This window comes from Echeneis naucrates, chromosome 24 (assembly GCF_900963305.1).
Source record: "Echeneis naucrates chromosome 24, fEcheNa1.1, whole genome shotgun sequence".
Taxonomy (NCBI): Eukaryota; Metazoa; Chordata; class Actinopteri; order Carangiformes; family Echeneidae; genus Echeneis; species Echeneis naucrates.
The window spans coordinates 5,487,432-5,504,814 of record NC_042534.1 but is presented as its reverse complement, the minus strand read 5'-3'; the positions used below and the strand labels follow the sequence as shown (position 1 = coordinate 5,504,814).

The following is a 17,383-nucleotide window of genomic DNA, read 5'->3' as shown; positions in this document are numbered from 1 at the left end:
TAATGTATCCTAATTGCACAACTGCATAAAAACACCTGTGAGGAAACCTCACACCTATTTTGAGCACTTACAGTCTATTTATCATCGAAGTGCACTTATGACAAAATAGGGTTTTTACCCATCAATGTCCTTTTCAGGCTTGAGAGTCTCAAGCACTCGAGTTGTCAGTGCAGCAGAAGGAAGGTGTAGGTAGATACCATGTACTCTAGGGTCCTCATTCAGCTTCAACACCTCCTCTACAATCTACAAAAAGAGAAAATCTAAATATCACCATACCCTGAAACAGGTTTGCAGCCCCAGTTTTAATTGCCCACAGTTGCTGACTCAAAAGAGAAAGGGTTGAAAGGGGGTGTGAAAAAGAGTAGAGAAAGAAACAATGAGAATAATATTTTGGGAGGTGTTTAAGTAGAGAACCAGATCAATAGAGCAGTCAGGTTCTCCAACAGCTATTTGTTCTAAGATAAATCATTCAACAGTTTCTGCTGTCTGTAAGCATGAAGAGTGTAGTTTCAACTGAATAAAGACAGCCTACCTATTTTGAGGTATAATCTGATACCATGAAAGTAAACAAATGCATTTCACACTAAGATGACACACAACCCCTAGGAAACAAATGTTTGACTGACAAACTACCAATAGAAAAGGTAAATCATGCACCAACTTGTGAAGCAGTCAGGGGAAGACAAGTTTGTTCAGACAAATGTTTCAGCACATAGAGATGTTGCCCAGGATGAGTGAGTTTCACTTACTTCATCTTCGCTGAACTGTTTTGCCAGACAAATTTGGGTTATGTTCAACCCAATCTGCGGAAATTCAGAAAAATGAATGTTCATCTGTTTTACTCGTAGCACAGGTTTTACAAAAAGAAAAAAAAAAGGCAAACTTATCAGCAATTTCCTCATGGAGGGAGAGAATTACCTTTCCAGCCATTTTCTTATTGATCTCCAACAAGCTGTCATCTTCACCTGCCTTTAAGATTAAGTCAGCAAAGTGAGAAAAAGTAAAATAGATAAGCCTAGGTTAGGTCAAAGGTAAACTCCCTCAGTCTAGTTTTTGCTTTAAGGGTTGACAATATTTCAAGAGTGCCTACACAGCACAGCATTTTATTTTTGCTTAATAATACCTGGACAATGGCTAGCAAAGGTTGGATGGGTGGATTTCTTCTCTGTAAAACATCCATTGCATCCTTTGTATGTTGAACCACCTCCCTGTGGGTCAAAAAAAAGAGATGAGTCCATTAACTAATCTTAGGGCTTCAAACAGGGTGACACACAAGACAAAATTACACTGCAGCTCATTACATACATTAAGGTAAAAGAGCCACAAAAGGAATTGCTGGCCAACTGTCAGAAAAGGATGAAACACATTTGGATTATTACCAAAATATAGTTCCTATAGTTAGTTTATAATAATAAGAGTGAAGTGATCAAATGATTTGTTCCATGTGAATTTGGAGCTACTTTTTTGGCTGAAATGATGGAAACAACACGCAGTACCTATGAAGTAAACTCTGGGAACCAAGCACAACACAAATGACAGGAAAACGGAAGCAAAACGCGCACATTAAGCACTGTTCGTGGTGGGAACATGACACACAGTTTCTTTTCAGACACACTTCTGCACCGTTTGTTTAGCAACAGCGGAGTAAAGTTACATCAGCTGGCCGCACACCCCCCCAATGCTACCGGCCACACCCCCCCCCCCCCCCCATTGCTACCGGCCACACGTGCAGCTCTGGCTGCTGGCCAAGCACCAAAAGCGCCACAAAAACAGAAAATGGCGACCACCGTTAAAAACAAACAAACAAACGTTAATCTGCGGCGTCTGGTTTCACTGAAGTAAGAACACAGAGACGACAGTAGTTCGTTAATGGTTGAGCCCCGTGTGTTTTACTACATTTATTCCTTATTTACCTCAAAGAAGCTGCGCATTCAGACCCGTCTGTCTTCCGGGACTGTTGTCGGAGGTGCAGCCCCAGTTTCGCGCTGGTTCCCCGGCCGGTGGCGTCGCTTGCCGCCCGGAAGGTCGACTGGCCGGCGGCAGGACCGACAGTTGGGCATCTCCGCGTCCAGCCTCCGGCTCTGCTTCTCGGATGTACCCGAAGACCGCTACATGCGCTGCGGATTAGCGACAACTTCATGGCGTTCATTGCTGTTTTTCTTCTTTTTCTTTTTAAGTTTGTTTCGTTTTGTTTTGTTCTTTCTTCTGCCGGTTCCCGATAAAGAAGTCAACCACCGAAGATCAGAGCGGAGAACGCCGAGCAGGAGGCGCGCCTTCTTCAAGGGCAGTCGGAAAAAAGGACACTCAGATGCTTTTGGCTGTATGAAAAACAAACAAACAAACAAACAAACAAAAAAAAAACTTTTTAAGCTTAAGTTTTATGATAACACATTCACGTGCAACGTGCATGTCTCATTCATCTGGTGAGATTCAGACAAAGTATTGATTTTATTATCACTCACAAGATTAGCATCATGTGTCCCGTTAAAGGCCACAATCAAATATAGCCAGCTTGTCGTCCCCCCCCCCCAGAAACTTTCCCCCTAGTCTTGGGGGAGGACAGTCGGACTTCGTGTTCCAGTGAAGCTTAAAGTATTGATTTTGGAAATCAGAGGTTCACGTGAAGGCAGCAGCCTCACGGGATGGAAGTATGTGTAGTCATGTGATCTATTGACACAGACAGAGGTGTCAGCTGAGGCCAAGCCTTTTGGATTCAAAACATGACCTACATTCATAACCCAAAGGGTTAGGGTTAGTAATGGGGGGTCATGTAGGCGAAATTATTGTCACTTACATTAACAATACAATAATGCATACATGAGAAATTACACAAAAAGGGATGGTGAAATTGAGTGAGTCCGTTACAGGGAGTGGAGGGCACAGATACACAATTTCATTTCAAGGATCTTGTCCTTGGATCAAAGGTTTCTGGGGCACTAAAATTGACCTGATTTGACTTTTCGTGAGATTAAAGTAAGGCACATTGCAGTGTAAAGGTGAGGCAGCATGTCTCTGTATGTCTTATTGTTTTCCTGTTGTGTGAATGATGCATGTAAGTGAATGAGCCTCAGGATCAATATAGTATAAATCTGGATTTTCTGCTTGGGCAAGACAGTGGTTTAGTGGTTAGCCCCACAATAAGAAGGTTGCAGGTTCGGTTCCCAGCCTGGGCAGCTGAACATGTCTAGGTTAAACATTTAGTTGGTGAGTGATGGAGTGGGCTGCAGCATGGAAAAGATGAATTAGACTTCAGAGTCTAGAGACTAACCAGACCCCTCCATGACCGGACCAGCCCCCCCACCCAACACCAATAGATACTAGACAGGACCAGAAACCAAAGACTAGTGTTGAGTTCTCAAAGTGACCTCACGCGTTCGTTTGATGAAGGATGCAGGAGAAGTCCAAATCAATTTAATATATTTTATTTGAACACTCACAGTAAAATATACTATAAAAAAGAGATCGGCAGAATCTGAGCCAGTGGCGCACATGGGCGGACCGGGGAAGAAAGAACGAATCATCCCCTCCAGAGTCATACAAAAGATTAGTTCAAAATGAACGACACATCACTAACCTGGAGCAATCATGACGTTGTGTTCCCGGTGAAATTGGGGCAGTTCATATACGATCAGCCACAAAGAAGCTGGTAAACGACACGAGTGTTGATTTGAACAGGCAGGATTGGAGACATCTGCACGTCACATCCGACTGCTGCCTTTTTCTGCTTCTGCACCATGAGGTGTCATCATGGCCCAAACTTTCCCACAGTGACATAAGAGTGACAACTATCGGTGGTTAATCTGCAGAGAGTCTCATCAAAGATAAAATGTTTACGGATAAAGGCTGAGAGTTAGAATCACCCCTCACCTGTAAACCAGGTGAGGGCTGAAACCTCCGTCACTGGCGGCCGAACCGACCGGGCCTCATTCCTGAAGTCACATTATGACAGTCGCTTGGTGTGGCACAAGACACCACCCTGACTAAAGCACACTAAGCTCCTGCTGCGGCTCCAGACGCGTGTGGGGCCCTTTGTTTGACTTCAGGTCTGTAGGATGGTGCTGTGGCACAGCGGCCAGCGCACAGTACAGCACAGCGTTTGATATCTGCGGACATCAGAACAAAAGAGGTAAAAAAAAAAAAATATCTTTCCTTCAGTCCTGCATTCGTGTATTCGTTCCAGTCCGGTGCTGATTTCACAGGAAATGTTGGTATCTGTCATAATATTGATGTGTTGATAGCTACTTGGTGCTGATAAAACTCTACCCCCTAAAAATTAACTGGCCTTATTTCCAGAGAAGGCATAACTTTCTGCTTCATCATATATACATTCTGAGTGGATTTATGCATGTGCCATTTGTACAATGCACCTCAAAGTCTTAAGGGCCCCATAGATAAAGCCAGTTAAATTTACCTTGAAATAGTCTTTCAAGAAACTTAGCAGTTGCAAGTCACGAGTAATCCTTGCTATAAAATAGTGAGTGTGCCTCTAGGAGTATTGTAAAAGTCTAGAACAATGATCTACACCCTGCTGGCTTGACTCGGTTTTTTGCGTGTGTGCCAATAGTAGATTCCAATATTTTATTGAGTAGATTTCATACACAGAAATTGTATAAGGACTGTTTGATTTAACTAGACAAGTCTACTAAGCACTGTGCCCCGTTGAGAGTAGGGAAAACTAACAAAGCTTGTAAACATTTATGTCTAATATTATGTGAAGTGTATATCACATCAGAAATATTATATTAGACAATCTGTCAAACTCCAAGATGCAACTCTGATTCTCAGAATCTGATGCTCTGGCATAGGGTTTAAAAGTTAAAGTGAGTGTCTGGAGAAAGATGTCAGACAGATCCCCAGCTGAAAGAACTAGTCTGGTGAGAAGCCAAACCTTGGCTTATTCATTGGAGAACCTGTTAGGTCAGTGACTGGTACTGGGTGGGTTGCAGTTGAAGGAAGAAGGAAAATACTTTTAAACAGGCATGGCAGCAAACAAGACACTATATGTGTTGCAAATGCAAGTTTGAGGATTTGTGGATGTAATCTGTATCTTGTGATTCTGTTTTGTTTACCTATATCAAAAATTAGCTGAAATTCAGCCCATCTTATTCAGACTCAACCTAAGCGTAGTAGAGGAAAGATAATCGGAGAAAATCATCTGAACAATGTGTAGTTTCACTTGCTCTGCAGGGTAACCATGAGGGACAGACTGAGCCACCTTCAGGAGGTGTCCAATGGACATGTGGAGCCAATGGAGTATGCAGAGTCCACAGTCTCTGATACCTTCAGTAATGTGGACCTGGAGGAGGAGCTGCCCCATGAGGCAGTAGTGTTTGACAACAGTGATGAGCTGGCGGAGATCTTTTCCCAGTCACAAGATATCCACAGAGAGATCCAGCTCATCCGTCTGGACATTAAAAGGCTCCGTGAGCAGAACTCTCGCATGTTCCAGGCCACCACTACCCTGAGCGTTATCAAAAGGGACTCGAACACTATTGGTGCTGATATAAAGGCCCGGGCTGAGGATGTTTTAGCACGCCTACGGGACATGGACGGCACAGCCCACAAATTAGAGGAAGTACATGGCTCCAATTCTGCCGTCACACGTATTGCCAGAACACAGTATGCTTGCCTGAGCAATGGTTTCCGCGATGCCATGTTTGACTACAATGAGGCTGAAATGAGTCATCGGGAGAACTGCAAAATCCAAATCCAAAGGCAGATGGAGATAGTGGGGCGTGAAGTGTCAGGGGAGCAGGTGGAGGAGATGATCGAGACGGGTCAGTGGAACATCTTTAACGACAACATGGTGGCTGAAGGGAAAACAGCTCGATCAGCTTTGACCCAGATTGAGAAACGTCACCAGGAGTTGGTGGACCTGGAGACCCGAATAAAGGGCATTCATGAGATCTTCCTGGACATTGCCCTCCTGGTGGAAGAGCAGGGCCCTATGCTGGACTCAGTCCAAACTAACGTTCAGAAAACTGATGCACATATACAGGATGCCATTGTCAAATTCGGCAAGGCCAAGCGTCATGACAGGAACAATATATTTAAAAAGATGTTTTGCAGCTGTTTCCCATGCTATGAATAATGACCTTACGGAGATGGGGAGGTGGATGGTAAAATGTGCCTACTTTCCAAACAACAAAAAGAGGGAAGTCAAAAGTTCATTCAGCATATTATGTACTTGTCATTAGTTCACCGTTCTTCCGATCAATTTAATTCAATTCATTATATAAATTTATCAACAGGCCTGCCAGACCCATTGGATAGTAAGATTTTTTTTTTCCAGGAAGTAAAAGAAATCTTGGAAAGTAAGGTTAGATCTATTCTATTTTCTAGATTGAGAGATAGACATGAAATATAAGAGGTAAATTATATTCAAGCAATTCATTCATGTTGATTTTGTTTTATGGGAGGTTTGAGATAGGTGTCTCAGTAGGTATGGTAGGGATCGTTTTCACTCCATATATAGAAATTCATCTGTTAGTCATAAGTAACCACATTCCTCCACCATTTAATGACACAGGACACTGACAGCATTTATTATTTTGATATTTAGGGATCACAGTGTTAATGTGTTGTAATTTTAATGACTCTATATGTATGTAATGTCATATTTTTGTCTTCTTGTGGTTTCATGTATGTAACATAAACAACTGTGCTAAAATAGAGCATGCATGTATGTTTATTTTTACCAAAATCTACATCAACACATGAAAATAGAGCATTTTCTGTATTGAAATGCATTTTCTTAATTTAAGTTCTCCCTTGGATACACAATCACACCAGATGATGTCACCAAAAATTGGATTATGGTAATTAATATCAATGATACTTGGCATGTTCCAGAGTTTCTGTCCTAAATCTGCCAGTCCACTCATCTTAATCATTATTAATATAGCTGTATTTATATAGCACAAAACTGTTACAAAGTGCACAACAAAACACATGAATAAAATAATACAAAATTCAATCAAACGAACAGCACAGGAATAAGAGAAGAGGCCTGGAATGAACACTGGAAAAACACATACAACGTATCAATGACCTGATACAAACAGCCAAGTGCATATAAATTACATCACTCAAACAAACATTGCAGCTTGCTCTAAATTGTTGCAGTTGGATGTTGTGAAACGATTTGGTTCCTCAAATATCAAAAATTGATATCAGGCCTTGCTCTGGATGCCATATTTGAAAGGAATGTTAACTCATTGAACTGCCCTGTCTTTGCACTTCCTGGAATGAAAAGAAACTGGAAAAAAGTAAAAGAAGAAAATGCTTCACATTTAGAGGAAGTGAAGTGCCACAGTGGGAAGGCCCTTTCGCCTGGGAGTGGAAGAGTGCAGCAGTCATTCAAATGCTGAACGCCCAGCAGACAACCAGTGCTCCTGATCATAGTGAAAAGATGCTTTTTCAAGCAACTTTGATTAAATAAATGACCGAGAGGAAGACCGGAGGGAATATGCGCTGATATTGTTGGAGCAAATAACAGCAGGTAAGATATTCTAATTTGAGAACTAAATAAAATCTGATTGATTTCAGTGAGGCAGCTGGAGACAAGTGGATAATTGATAGAAGTAGATTAGTGCTACACTGCCCAGGCTGCTTGAAAGGTTGACACTTAATTAGTGGCAATAGCAATGAAATTTAAGAAAAAGGATTATTGTTTTATCGTGCAATTTGACAGTTTTTATATTTGGCTACAGTTACATAAATCTTTATCGGTATGTTGTGTCAGGAGACAAATTTCCTGTTTAGCAAGTCTCTATGAAAGGGTCTTCAGCAAAGATAAGGCAAGCGACACAGTTCTGAAATGATCGTCAGGCCTGAGTTTGACCAAGGATTGGATTGGGAAAAAAAAAAAGCAAAACATCGAACGTATTGAACTGCTCAGATTGACATTCATGACACAGTGAGCCCACTCTTAAAAGATTGTGTGTGTATTTTTTAACCAGATAGCGTCTTCCTTGTTCCTGGTTGAAATGACAGCATTCCAGTGAGCCCTGACAACTGCCATTGTTTTTCGACCAAAGAAAGAAAATCTACTGCAGGTAAAACTGACTAGTCACGATGTGTATCAGTTTCAGTGGGTTAATAATAGTAAACTGTAATAAATACAATCAACACATCGACTGAATAACACCAACAATATTTTTTCATGGAAATTTGGGGTGTCAGATTTTATGCATCTGAAGGTTTAGACAGAACGAGGATAATAAAATTAACATTTCAATTTGCTGGTCACTCAGGAACAATGCGGGACAAGCTAGAGAGGCTGAAGACCATTAGTGAGGAGCAAGAGGACTATGATGAGGACTGGGATGACAGCAAAACGACTCTATCTCAACAGGCAGTGGTGTTTGAGAATACCTCCTCCATCGATAATATCCTGCAGGAGGCCCACTCCATACGCAAGGAAATATCCTTGCTCCAATTAGAGGTTGAACGTCTGAGCACACACAATGAACGCTTTGGGACCTCGACGCGACGCTTAACCCTTCTCAAAAAGGACTCGGACTCCATTGCCAGGGCAATCCAACAACGTGGGGAGACTGTGTATGCCCGCCTGAAGGATTTTGGTTTGGAGAGCAGTCAGCTGGAGGAGAAAGAAGGTTTCAACTCAGCCGTTAGTCGCATTGCCCGAGTTCAGTATGATACACTGAACCGAGCCTTCCAGTCTGTCATGGGTGACTACAACAAGGCCGAGGAGATGCAGAAGAAAACGTGTCGTGGGAGGATCCAGAGACAGGCCTCTATCATGGGGACTGATATCACTGATGAGCAGCTGGATGTGCTGGTGGACAAAGGTGGCGAAGGATGGAGTGAGCTGTCCCAGAGTTTGCAGACACAAGGTGCACGCACAAACCGATGGGCAATGTGTGAAATCAAAGGCAGGCACAAAGAACTGGTAGAGCTGGAAGCCAGAATGAAGGAGGTCCATGATCTGTTTCTGAACATGGCCATGATAGTGGAAGATCAGGGATCCGTGGTAAATAACATTGAAGCTAATGTGTGTAAAACTCAGGAATATGTTGATAAAATCAATGTTCAAATCAAGAGAGCAGTTCAGTATAAGAGAAAAAATCCATGCCAGCAATGTTGTCCCTGTCTACCCTGTTGGAGATTTAACTGAATCTAAGAACTTATTTTGACTATGTGATTTTATAAATGATTTAAAACTTGAATATTTAGTAATTTATGGACATCTGAAAACAAATAATATGTAATGTGCTTTACTGATGATAAATCTAACCTTTACAGGACACTCAGCTTTGCCCTGAACAGAAGCAAATTGTCTTTACCTGATGTAAGAAGCTTTAAAATGTTATTAGCTTTTCAGAGTGGTTTATGACAAAATCACTCTGAGAATGAATCCAATCATAGGTGAAGGCGTGTGAGAGTAGTTTACATTTTTAAGGTATTCTAAATTATTAACATCTTAAGCCGCTTTAGCTGACATGCACGAATAAATTCTTATGTTCTAAATAAAACTAGTTTCTTTCTTAGCAATCTTCATTTTGGTAATTTGGTCATGTGGGAATGAGTTTCATGTGTTCAGTAATTCACAAGAATTTGAATCATGGGGGTTAGTTGCAGGATTAAAAAAAAACAAAACAAAACTGTTAGTAATGCAAACTGAGTTATATTTAAGAGTGGTGATTATACAGAATCACAGACAATGATCATAGATTCAGAAGAGGTCAGTCAGACTACTGGCCTTTTTCAGCAGAATCCCTGTCCTTGTATGTTGGAGAGGGGGGAAATCACGACAGTCCACATAGTGGGAATATGAAGGTGCAGCATTTTAAGACTGTGAAGTTTTTAAAATATTGAAGGGATTTGGTTAGCTGTAAGGACTGCAAATATGGAGGTAACGATGTACAGAGAGGGTGTCTGCTCGGACAAACAAACTGGCTCCTCTAGTTTCTGAGTTTCATGATCTGTTTTAAAAATTGTAGAGCAGAAACCTGTCCGGGACAATTAATTACGGGGCTGAATGAAAATGAAAATGCCTTTCTTTGTTTCTGAAAAATAAAGTTAATTTTAAGCACACGAAGACGACTTTTTTTTTTTTTTAAATATATTTTTAATTTTAATGACCACGGGATTTGTGATGTGAAGAGGTCCATGCAGATGAAGGTCTCAGGGCTCGCCGTCCGTCGGTCCGTCCTGAGGTCGGACCTGACGGGCACGGAAACATCCACATTCACCGGCAGTGCAAACTTTCGACGGACTTCACCTCACAGCTTCCCTCGAATGGCTCTGAGTGATTGTTGATGTTTCTTTCTGTCTCCTTAGATGTTGTAGACACCATGCGTGCTGCAGTAACAGTTGTACACCTCAGTGTGTGTAGCTGAGTCGTGCGAACACCATGTTTGCCGAAACTTGTGCTAACTCGGTTAGCATATGCTAGCGCTGTTAGCTCCTGGTTATAGGAAGGTATGGTTGGCTGTGTTTCCGCTGGTGTGGTAACGATAGATACAGCTGCTGTTCTCGCAAAGCCAACGAGCTGATTTTTTTTCTGCTCACATCTCAAGTAATGGGTGGTAGTTTTATGGGGGGGGGGAGTTGTATCAGTAGCAAGTATCCTTCGTTGCTACACCAAAAGTTAGCTGCTAGCTTCCGGCAGCATCACGGTTGCCAAGCGACCGTCTTAATACGCGACAAATATGACAAGGACGTGTGTGTTGGCAATGCTTTGGATGAAATCAGGGAAAACTCATGGCAAATATGTGAGTTTTTTTGAAGGGGTAGTGCGGCCCGGTACAGTGTGTAAACCAGGATGGCCGAGTGGTTAAGGCGTTGGACTTAAGATCCAATGGACATATGTCCGCGTGGGTTCGAACCCCACTCCTGGTAAAGTCTTTTGGCGCCGTGTCCTTCCTGCTTCCGGAGGACAGACAGGTGGACTGACATCGTCGGTGGCATCGTGAAGATGGCACTGTCGCCCGCCCAGTCCGCGATTTTCGCCTGCGCTCGGTTCGTTTGTCCGATTTTCCCGCACAGCAAAAGCGCCACACCGCCGTCACAACAGCGGAACACAGGGGAAGAGCAAACCTCACACGAGTTCCTGGAAGTCAGCACACTACAAATACATAAAAAAAAAAAAAAAAAAAAAGAATAAATAAAAACCTGTTGTTGTAATCGACGAGTCAGAGAACAACTTAAAGACACTGTAAATAGCCCCTCGTTTGTCTTTGGCTTTTAAGTTTATAGGTTTGTTTTGAACAATAAATGACTTGCATATAAATGAAATAGTCAAGATGCGCAGTGGTGTAGTATAACTGTACAATAATGTCTAACAAACTGCTTAATCAGCCAAACAATGAAAATGTAACATGGTATGTTAGTAATAATGTAATGTTTCATTCTACAGTATCGAGCTGTCTGCCGGCTCATACAGTCAGAATATTCATACATTGGTTTTATTTGATAGCTGAGTAAATGTTCTAATGAATTCTAACATCTAAAAGTTTCTGAATATTTGCAGTCATCCGGTTTAACGCGACGTCTCCCTCAGCTGGAGGCGTTTGGGTGCAGTGACACCTTTAGGACAGTAGAGGACACTTGAAGGCCTTCTTCCAGTCTCTGGGCCTGAGTCCAACACTGGCCCACTGAAGGCCCACACACTTTCTTCCCTATAATTTCTCTGCTAGGGCGATGCCTTGGACTCATGGATACCTAGTCATCTGTGTCTGTTACAGGAAAAGCTTCTCAGAAAATAGCTGTAACCCCTCTTCTAAAGTTTTTTACTTTGCTGAAGTCACAAAGAGCCAAGTAGTATCATGAAAAAGACGCCTCTTGTTGTTCGCAAACAATGAATGTAAACCTGTGCCACGTTCTTGCAGGTTTGAGACAAAATGCAGAAGTGGCTACATGAGAGAGACAGTTGACTGTAATCCTGAAAGATTTCTCATTTTGCATATTAGTCTTTGTAAGTATAACAGTGAACTGTCAGGTTTGAGTTCCCACTTGTCTTGTTTCTCTATAACAACCACTAAACAAATATACTGTTACTTGATAGGTATTCGTAGCCTAAGACACGACTAATTTGAGAAACTGACCTTATTGTTTGAGCTGTGTGAGGAAGCATTGACAAAAGAGCTTGACAACTGAGAAGAGGGAGGGATAAGGATGAAGGTTTACAAAGGAAGATCCACATCTCTGCATCCCCAAAGCCTCAGAGACACTTTCCAAAGGGCCTTTATCCATTATTCAGTTCCTTTAGTTTAAGCTGCTGGCTCTCCGGGCCAACACATCCCATAAAATGAAACTTGTAGAAAAAAATGGTGCATGAAAACTGCTGTTATTTAAATTATTGGTATTCATATTGTAACAATGTTCAGGTGCATTTCATTTTCCTCTCTCTCGTCCAATCTTTAAGTATATTTTTACATGTCCAAATATTTAGCTATCTTTATTTCCCTTTTGTGTTTAGATTTTACAATATATAATTTATTTTTTTGTGTAGTAATTACACTAACAACAACAAAATAGAATAACAGAACAGATGTTTTCTGTTATATACAAATATGTTTGTTACTATACTCTTTACTCATGTGTAAAAGTGAATTCAAGATGCCAGACTACACTTGTATATCTGTATTAATAACGATTTTACGTATTTTATCGATCATCACTTTACCAGTTTCCAAAAGATTGTTTTCAGTGATAGTCACTGTTAGAAAGCAACTGCAGTCCATTCATTCAAGAATTGTGTCATTTGTGTCATATACATACATATTTTACTATTTACATCTATTTACATCTCGGTCACAGCACTTACAGTGGCTCTTCCTGGCTGCATAAGCTGTACATTTTGTTTTCTGCTGTACTTTCAGTGGAGGAGGAGGTTTTGGGATGTTTCCTTTCCTCCTGCTGTGTCTTTGCTGCTGCTCATAGCCAGAAGTTGACGTCATTCAGAGGAGAGAGACTACACACGGGCCTTCATTACAATAAAACGCTTTGGCTTTGTGTCAACAGCTAATTCAAGGTGCATGTGTGTGGAAACGTTTGGAAATGAAAACCTGACCTTATAAATAAAACAGTGATTTTTCCACTCGGTTTATTTTAGAGCTTTTTTTTTTTTTTTTTTTTGTTCTCCAGTGGGAATCACTGGTTTCGCTGGTGTTACGTCACGTGACGCCCACCGCGCCATGTTTCCATCTCCGCGTCAGGAAAACTTTTACAGCCAGGAGGAGTAAAGCTAGTCAAGACACCCAGAGTGAAGGCAGTGCCTCCGGTCTAAACTTTAAAAATAAAGCCTGATCCGCCTTCATCAAATACAAAAACATGGCACCCAGAGCCAGAGAAAAGGGAAGCCGAAAGGAAATGTTAACAATTTAGTGCCATTTCACTCAAATGGCACCAATGACACGAATTTATATGGTCAGAATGTAATACGTTTACAGAAAGTATTTGTTTTTTTTTTTATAATCTTTATCGCATTCTGCTTATGAAATTATTCAGAAATGGAAAATACAGCCACTTTTGACTGCTGGTTCGGCTCGAACTGGAGGCCTTTACTTTGAAGGACACGCATCCACGTTTCCGCCGCTTGACGCGGAGAGCAGCCAGGAGAAAGAGTGAAGCAACAGGAACAAAGTTGTGGGAGCTGAGTCCGCAGGACCGCCGTGTGAATCTCCATCTGCGGGTCTCCGTGAGGCCCAGCACAGCCGGTTCTGCTCAGCTCTGTGTGGAAAAAAAAGGCGTTAGTAATAACTTGGTGTTTTTTATTTTTATTTTATTTTCGGGGGGTAGATTGTGGAGGCTGGATGCGCCTGAGGACGGTTGTCTACAGTCAGCTTACTTAGTTAAAAAAAAAAAGAAAAGAAAAGAAAAGAAAGAAGTGTGGTTAGTACTTAGTAGAAAATGACTTAAATCAACCGAATTGATGCACTTTTTGAAGTTTTCGCCTTTTCACCACGCCTCGGCTGTATTTGTTTATCCACTCTGCACACGTTTTGGAGGGATCACGTCTCCAGACTGCGTGCTGACAGCAGAGGTGAGTGAGTGAGTGACCTGGCTCCGGGAAATAAAGCAACTTCACATCAAACCTCGTAGCTCTGTCAACTTTTAAATCCTGCAGTCATGCCGAAGAATCAAACATTAACCCAACACAAGGCCACCCAAAGGCTTACTGTTTTAAAGTCCTTGTGTGTGTCCTGTTGTAGGATCATTGGGCGTGTTTTTTCCTAATGAGAAGGCAAAAACACAACATTTAGGCTGAGATTGTACTGGCACTGACACACTATGAGGTGCACTTCTGCCTGTTTCAATGTGCAGCTCAGACTTCAGCTGAAGTGTCTGATTGTGTCTCCTCCTTTATTTTGGCTTGCTTATTAAAACCAGTTCGCTCAGTGAGGGGAACCGAAATTGAAGGGAAACCAGCCTGATGAATGGGACTGCCTCTTCCCTTAGTTTAAAGTTATTTTTGGGTCTTGCGTCATCCCTCAAGAGCACTGCTTGATAAAACTACACATCAACTCCTTTCATGGTAAAACCAGCTTTTTTTTTTTTTTTTAATTTGGCTGTAATTTAAATGAAAGGATACTCTGAATTAAAACAGACCACAAGCACATGAATCAACGCTACAGTAAGAACAGCTTTTATTAAGTTGCAAAAACTTCACTTCACCTATACAGACTGTACGTTTTGAGATTTTTTGCATTTTTGGTGCCAATGTGAATATGAACTGTACCTGCAGTGCTATCTGCAAATGTAATTTTCATTCCTATAAAAACGCTCATAATTTATCAGTGTGGTGTCCATTGAATGACATTACCTGGCTTGTTAGGACTCAGTGGCAGCATCTTGTATGGAAAAAGTCGCAGAATTCAGTTTTCCCTCCTGAAGCCTTACACTCTGAGGTTCCTGAGCTTTACAAAAGACTGCAGGATAGCTGCCAGTAATTACAGCATCAATTACGATTACAAGAGTGGTTTTCCTTCTAAATCAGTACCCAGATTGTCAGCCTAAAAAGCCATAGTGTGAAACCAGTTTGTTCCTTGGACATCAAGCAGCTTTTTGTTTTTTTAATGACAGAGCTCCTGATCAAGAGCCAGATCTTCCTGTGTGTTATGTGACCGAGCTTGAATGTTTTAGGTGTGTGGTTCAAATGTGTGAGCCATCTTGATTTCCCAGGTGTCTTTATGGGATAGTTTGGACTTAAGATAGCATTTTAAAGCAGAAAGATTTTAATAGAGGAACTGCTTGAATTGAACATAAGCTTTGTTCTTACTTCCAGCTACAGAACAAGGGTTGTTGCAATTTCAGATAACCAAGCATTGGATTCATTGACAACCATGGCATCACATGGAGACACTGCAGAGGGAGGAGCCAATGAAGAGTTCAACGACATCATCAAATGGAGATCTGGTATGTTTTTTTTTTTTTGATAATTCCGGACATAGTTGGACTTTTAGCTCTTAACTATTGTACGACATACGATATGGTGTTTAAAGTGGGGGAAGTCTGTGTGTAGGTGTTGTCAAATTTTTGAGGGGTCTTAAACATATGACAGTTTTGACAGATAATTGCATCGAGTGAACGGTTTGTTGTACCTACATGAGAGCGGCAGGTGAAGGGAAACCATGACATCCAGAAGTCCTGTTGTGCATACTGAAACTCAGTTCCTGTGGAGGCAAAAGAGCAGGATAGGCATGGACAGAAGAGGAGATGGTTGACTGTAACATGCTGGAGAAACAAAAAGCAACAGAAAAGGTGACCAATGGCAGCAGAAAAAAGGGGAAGACAAGAACGCAGGGATGAGTTTTGAGAGCCACACCCTGTGATCCTATTCTCTTTGGATCATTCTGTTCCATGGGTTAATCTTTTGTAGACGGCACAACAACACTAACACGTTGTTGTTCACCAAGAGGATAATGTTATTTTACAAGTTAATTATTCAACAAGGACTTTTGTATGCAGGTGTAATACACAAACAGCTTTACCCATTAACTATCAACCCTAATATTATTAGACTTTGGCTCATCGATCACTCATCATTTGCCATTTTATGTAAACTAAATTCAGGAATCACTGCAATCACATAACCTCCGCCAGTATGTTGCCTGTAATGCCCCGCAAAAAAAAAAACAAAAAACAAAAACCACTTCTGTGGGCATCAGAAAGGGGATTGTTTTGTTGCCCAGTGTTTCTGTGAGCTTTCCCTAAAATCTCACTAAACTGTAGAATGTAGCAGAACATTATATAAAGAAAAGTGTAGCTGTATCCATCCTGTCTGGTCCATGTGCCAGCTCTCCCCACCCGCCCAGCCTCAGAGCACTGGCAGATTCCATGCCAGGAATTCCACCGTGCCGATGGAGTTTGTAATTTACAATGCTTGTCTCCAGACCACAATGCTTTTCTTACAAAGATTCAGGTTTCCCTAGCAACCCTAAAAGTAATGTTTTCTTCCATGGCAAAGAGGGGAAAATTTAGCCCGTAGCTTAGCTTCACATTAAAACAAACTAACAAAAACAGCACAACACATCTGTGGTGAGGTGACATACAGGCCGTGGCACAACCAATTCTTTATTTACACGTTGCGGGTGGATTTTTGTTCTATGTATGAATTAGTTTTTTTTGTTTGTATGGCTGAACCTGGGAATCAACTGCACAGTGAAACACAATGATAACATTCATAGTTTTGTAGCTGACATGAAGCTGAAACTGAAGGAGTGAATAATGATAGACAAGCAGGTGAGCGTGTGTGTGGTGGACAGGTGGAAGGATGTTTTCACAGCTGAGACAAGCGTTGAGAAAAAGCATAAGTGGCCTTGTACGCGTGGTCTCCCTGCTGGCTGTCATGAATGTGTGTTTGGTTGAAGAATGTATTCAAAGCAGCACTTACTTGTGGTCTGACAGAAGAGTACTGCTGGTTGTCCTGATGCTGTTGAGAGATTGAGCACATTCTCACACATTGATGCCTCACATTAGTTATTTCAGCTGGTGTGTGTTCTGTTTGTCTAAAGTTTGCTGTGAGTGTGGAGGCAGGGTTTGTGTATGTCTCTTGTTGATCTGCCTCCTATAATGGAGGTTAGCAAACCAGACAAGTCTTTCCCTTTTGCAGATATATGTGTTATTGAGGGGTGGGGGGGTTGTCTCATGCTTTCCAGCATGTCATGTTGTTATGCACATCCACGCATGGACCTCGGAGGGAGAGAAAAACATGGTGGGTAGAACCATACAAAGATGGCAAAAGAAATACATCCAGAGAAAAATTAACTTTACAGGAACCAAAATCATTTTCCTGGAATCCATCGGTGTTAGCGATGGATTGGTCTAAGCATAAATCACTATTGATTTTCCTTGGTAGAATATCAGGTATCATCCAATTATTATTACAAACAATTGCCCCATTCAGTCCTTAAAC

General features: G+C 41.5%; 4 protein-coding genes and 1 non-coding gene across 7 annotated transcripts in view; 4 read left to right on the top strand and 1 right to left on the bottom strand.

Moving 5' to 3' along the window:
- Nucleotides 1–3,837, bottom strand: part of mthfd1l (methylenetetrahydrofolate dehydrogenase (NADP+ dependent) 1 like) — a 30,175-nt gene extending 26,338 nt beyond the window's left edge. Inside the window, exons 1-6 of the mRNA XM_029496201.1 lie at nucleotides 3,575–3,837; nucleotides 1,914–2,318; nucleotides 1,124–1,208; nucleotides 919–969; nucleotides 750–803; nucleotides 119–243 (exon numbers count right to left, since the gene is read on the bottom strand). Of these exons, the coding sequence (XP_029352061.1) occupies nucleotides 119–243; nucleotides 750–803; nucleotides 919–969; nucleotides 1,124–1,208; nucleotides 1,914–2,149 (551 nt within the window). The 5' untranslated portion in view covers nucleotides 2,150–2,318; nucleotides 3,575–3,837. The remainder of the gene's footprint in view (nucleotides 1–118; nucleotides 244–749; nucleotides 804–918; nucleotides 970–1,123; nucleotides 1,209–1,913; nucleotides 2,319–3,574) is intronic.
- A 126-nt stretch (nucleotides 3,838–3,963) lies between these two features.
- On the top strand, nucleotides 3,964–6,670 carry stx11b.1 (syntaxin 11b, tandem duplicate 1). Of its 2 annotated transcripts, none has more exons than XM_029496202.1 (2): nucleotides 3,964–4,126; nucleotides 5,188–6,670. In XM_029496202.1, the coding sequence occupies exon 2, from the start codon at nucleotides 5,195–5,197 to the stop codon at nucleotides 6,089–6,091; it is 897 nt and encodes a 298-aa protein (XP_029352062.1). In that variant the 5' UTR covers nucleotides 3,964–4,126; nucleotides 5,188–5,194; the 3' UTR covers nucleotides 6,092–6,670. The 2 variants fall into 2 exon arrangements, with proteins under 2 accessions (XP_029352062.1, XP_029352063.1); XM_029496203.1 differs by having other exon boundaries at nucleotides 5,171–6,670.
- A 674-nt stretch (nucleotides 6,671–7,344) lies between these two features.
- LOC115037990 (syntaxin-11-like) lies at nucleotides 7,345–10,048 on the top strand. Its single transcript, XM_029496790.1, has 3 exons — nucleotides 7,345–7,501; nucleotides 7,962–8,057; nucleotides 8,256–10,048. Exon 3 carries the CDS (start codon nucleotides 8,261–8,263, stop codon nucleotides 9,137–9,139), a length of 879 nt encoding a protein of 292 aa, XP_029352650.1. The 5' UTR covers nucleotides 7,345–7,501; nucleotides 7,962–8,057; nucleotides 8,256–8,260; the 3' UTR covers nucleotides 9,140–10,048.
- A 735-nt stretch (nucleotides 10,049–10,783) lies between these two features.
- On the top strand, nucleotides 10,784–10,866 carry trnal-uaa (transfer RNA leucine (anticodon UAA)). Its single transcript has one exon. It is a non-coding gene; the product is annotated as a tRNA-Leu (tRNA).
- A 2,726-nt stretch (nucleotides 10,867–13,592) lies between these two features.
- Nucleotides 13,593–17,383, top strand: part of utrn (utrophin) — a 145,752-nt gene continuing 141,961 nt past the window's right edge. Inside the window, exons 1-2 of one of the 2 annotated variants that reach the window (XM_029496424.1) lie at nucleotides 13,593–14,011; nucleotides 15,283–15,384. In XM_029496424.1, coding sequence (XP_029352284.1) covers nucleotides 15,312–15,384 — 73 coding nt within the window. In that variant the 5' untranslated portion in view covers nucleotides 13,593–14,011; nucleotides 15,283–15,311. Of the gene's footprint in view, nucleotides 14,012–15,253; nucleotides 15,385–17,383 lie in introns of both variants that reach the window. The other variant, XM_029496425.1, reaches the window with a different exon arrangement.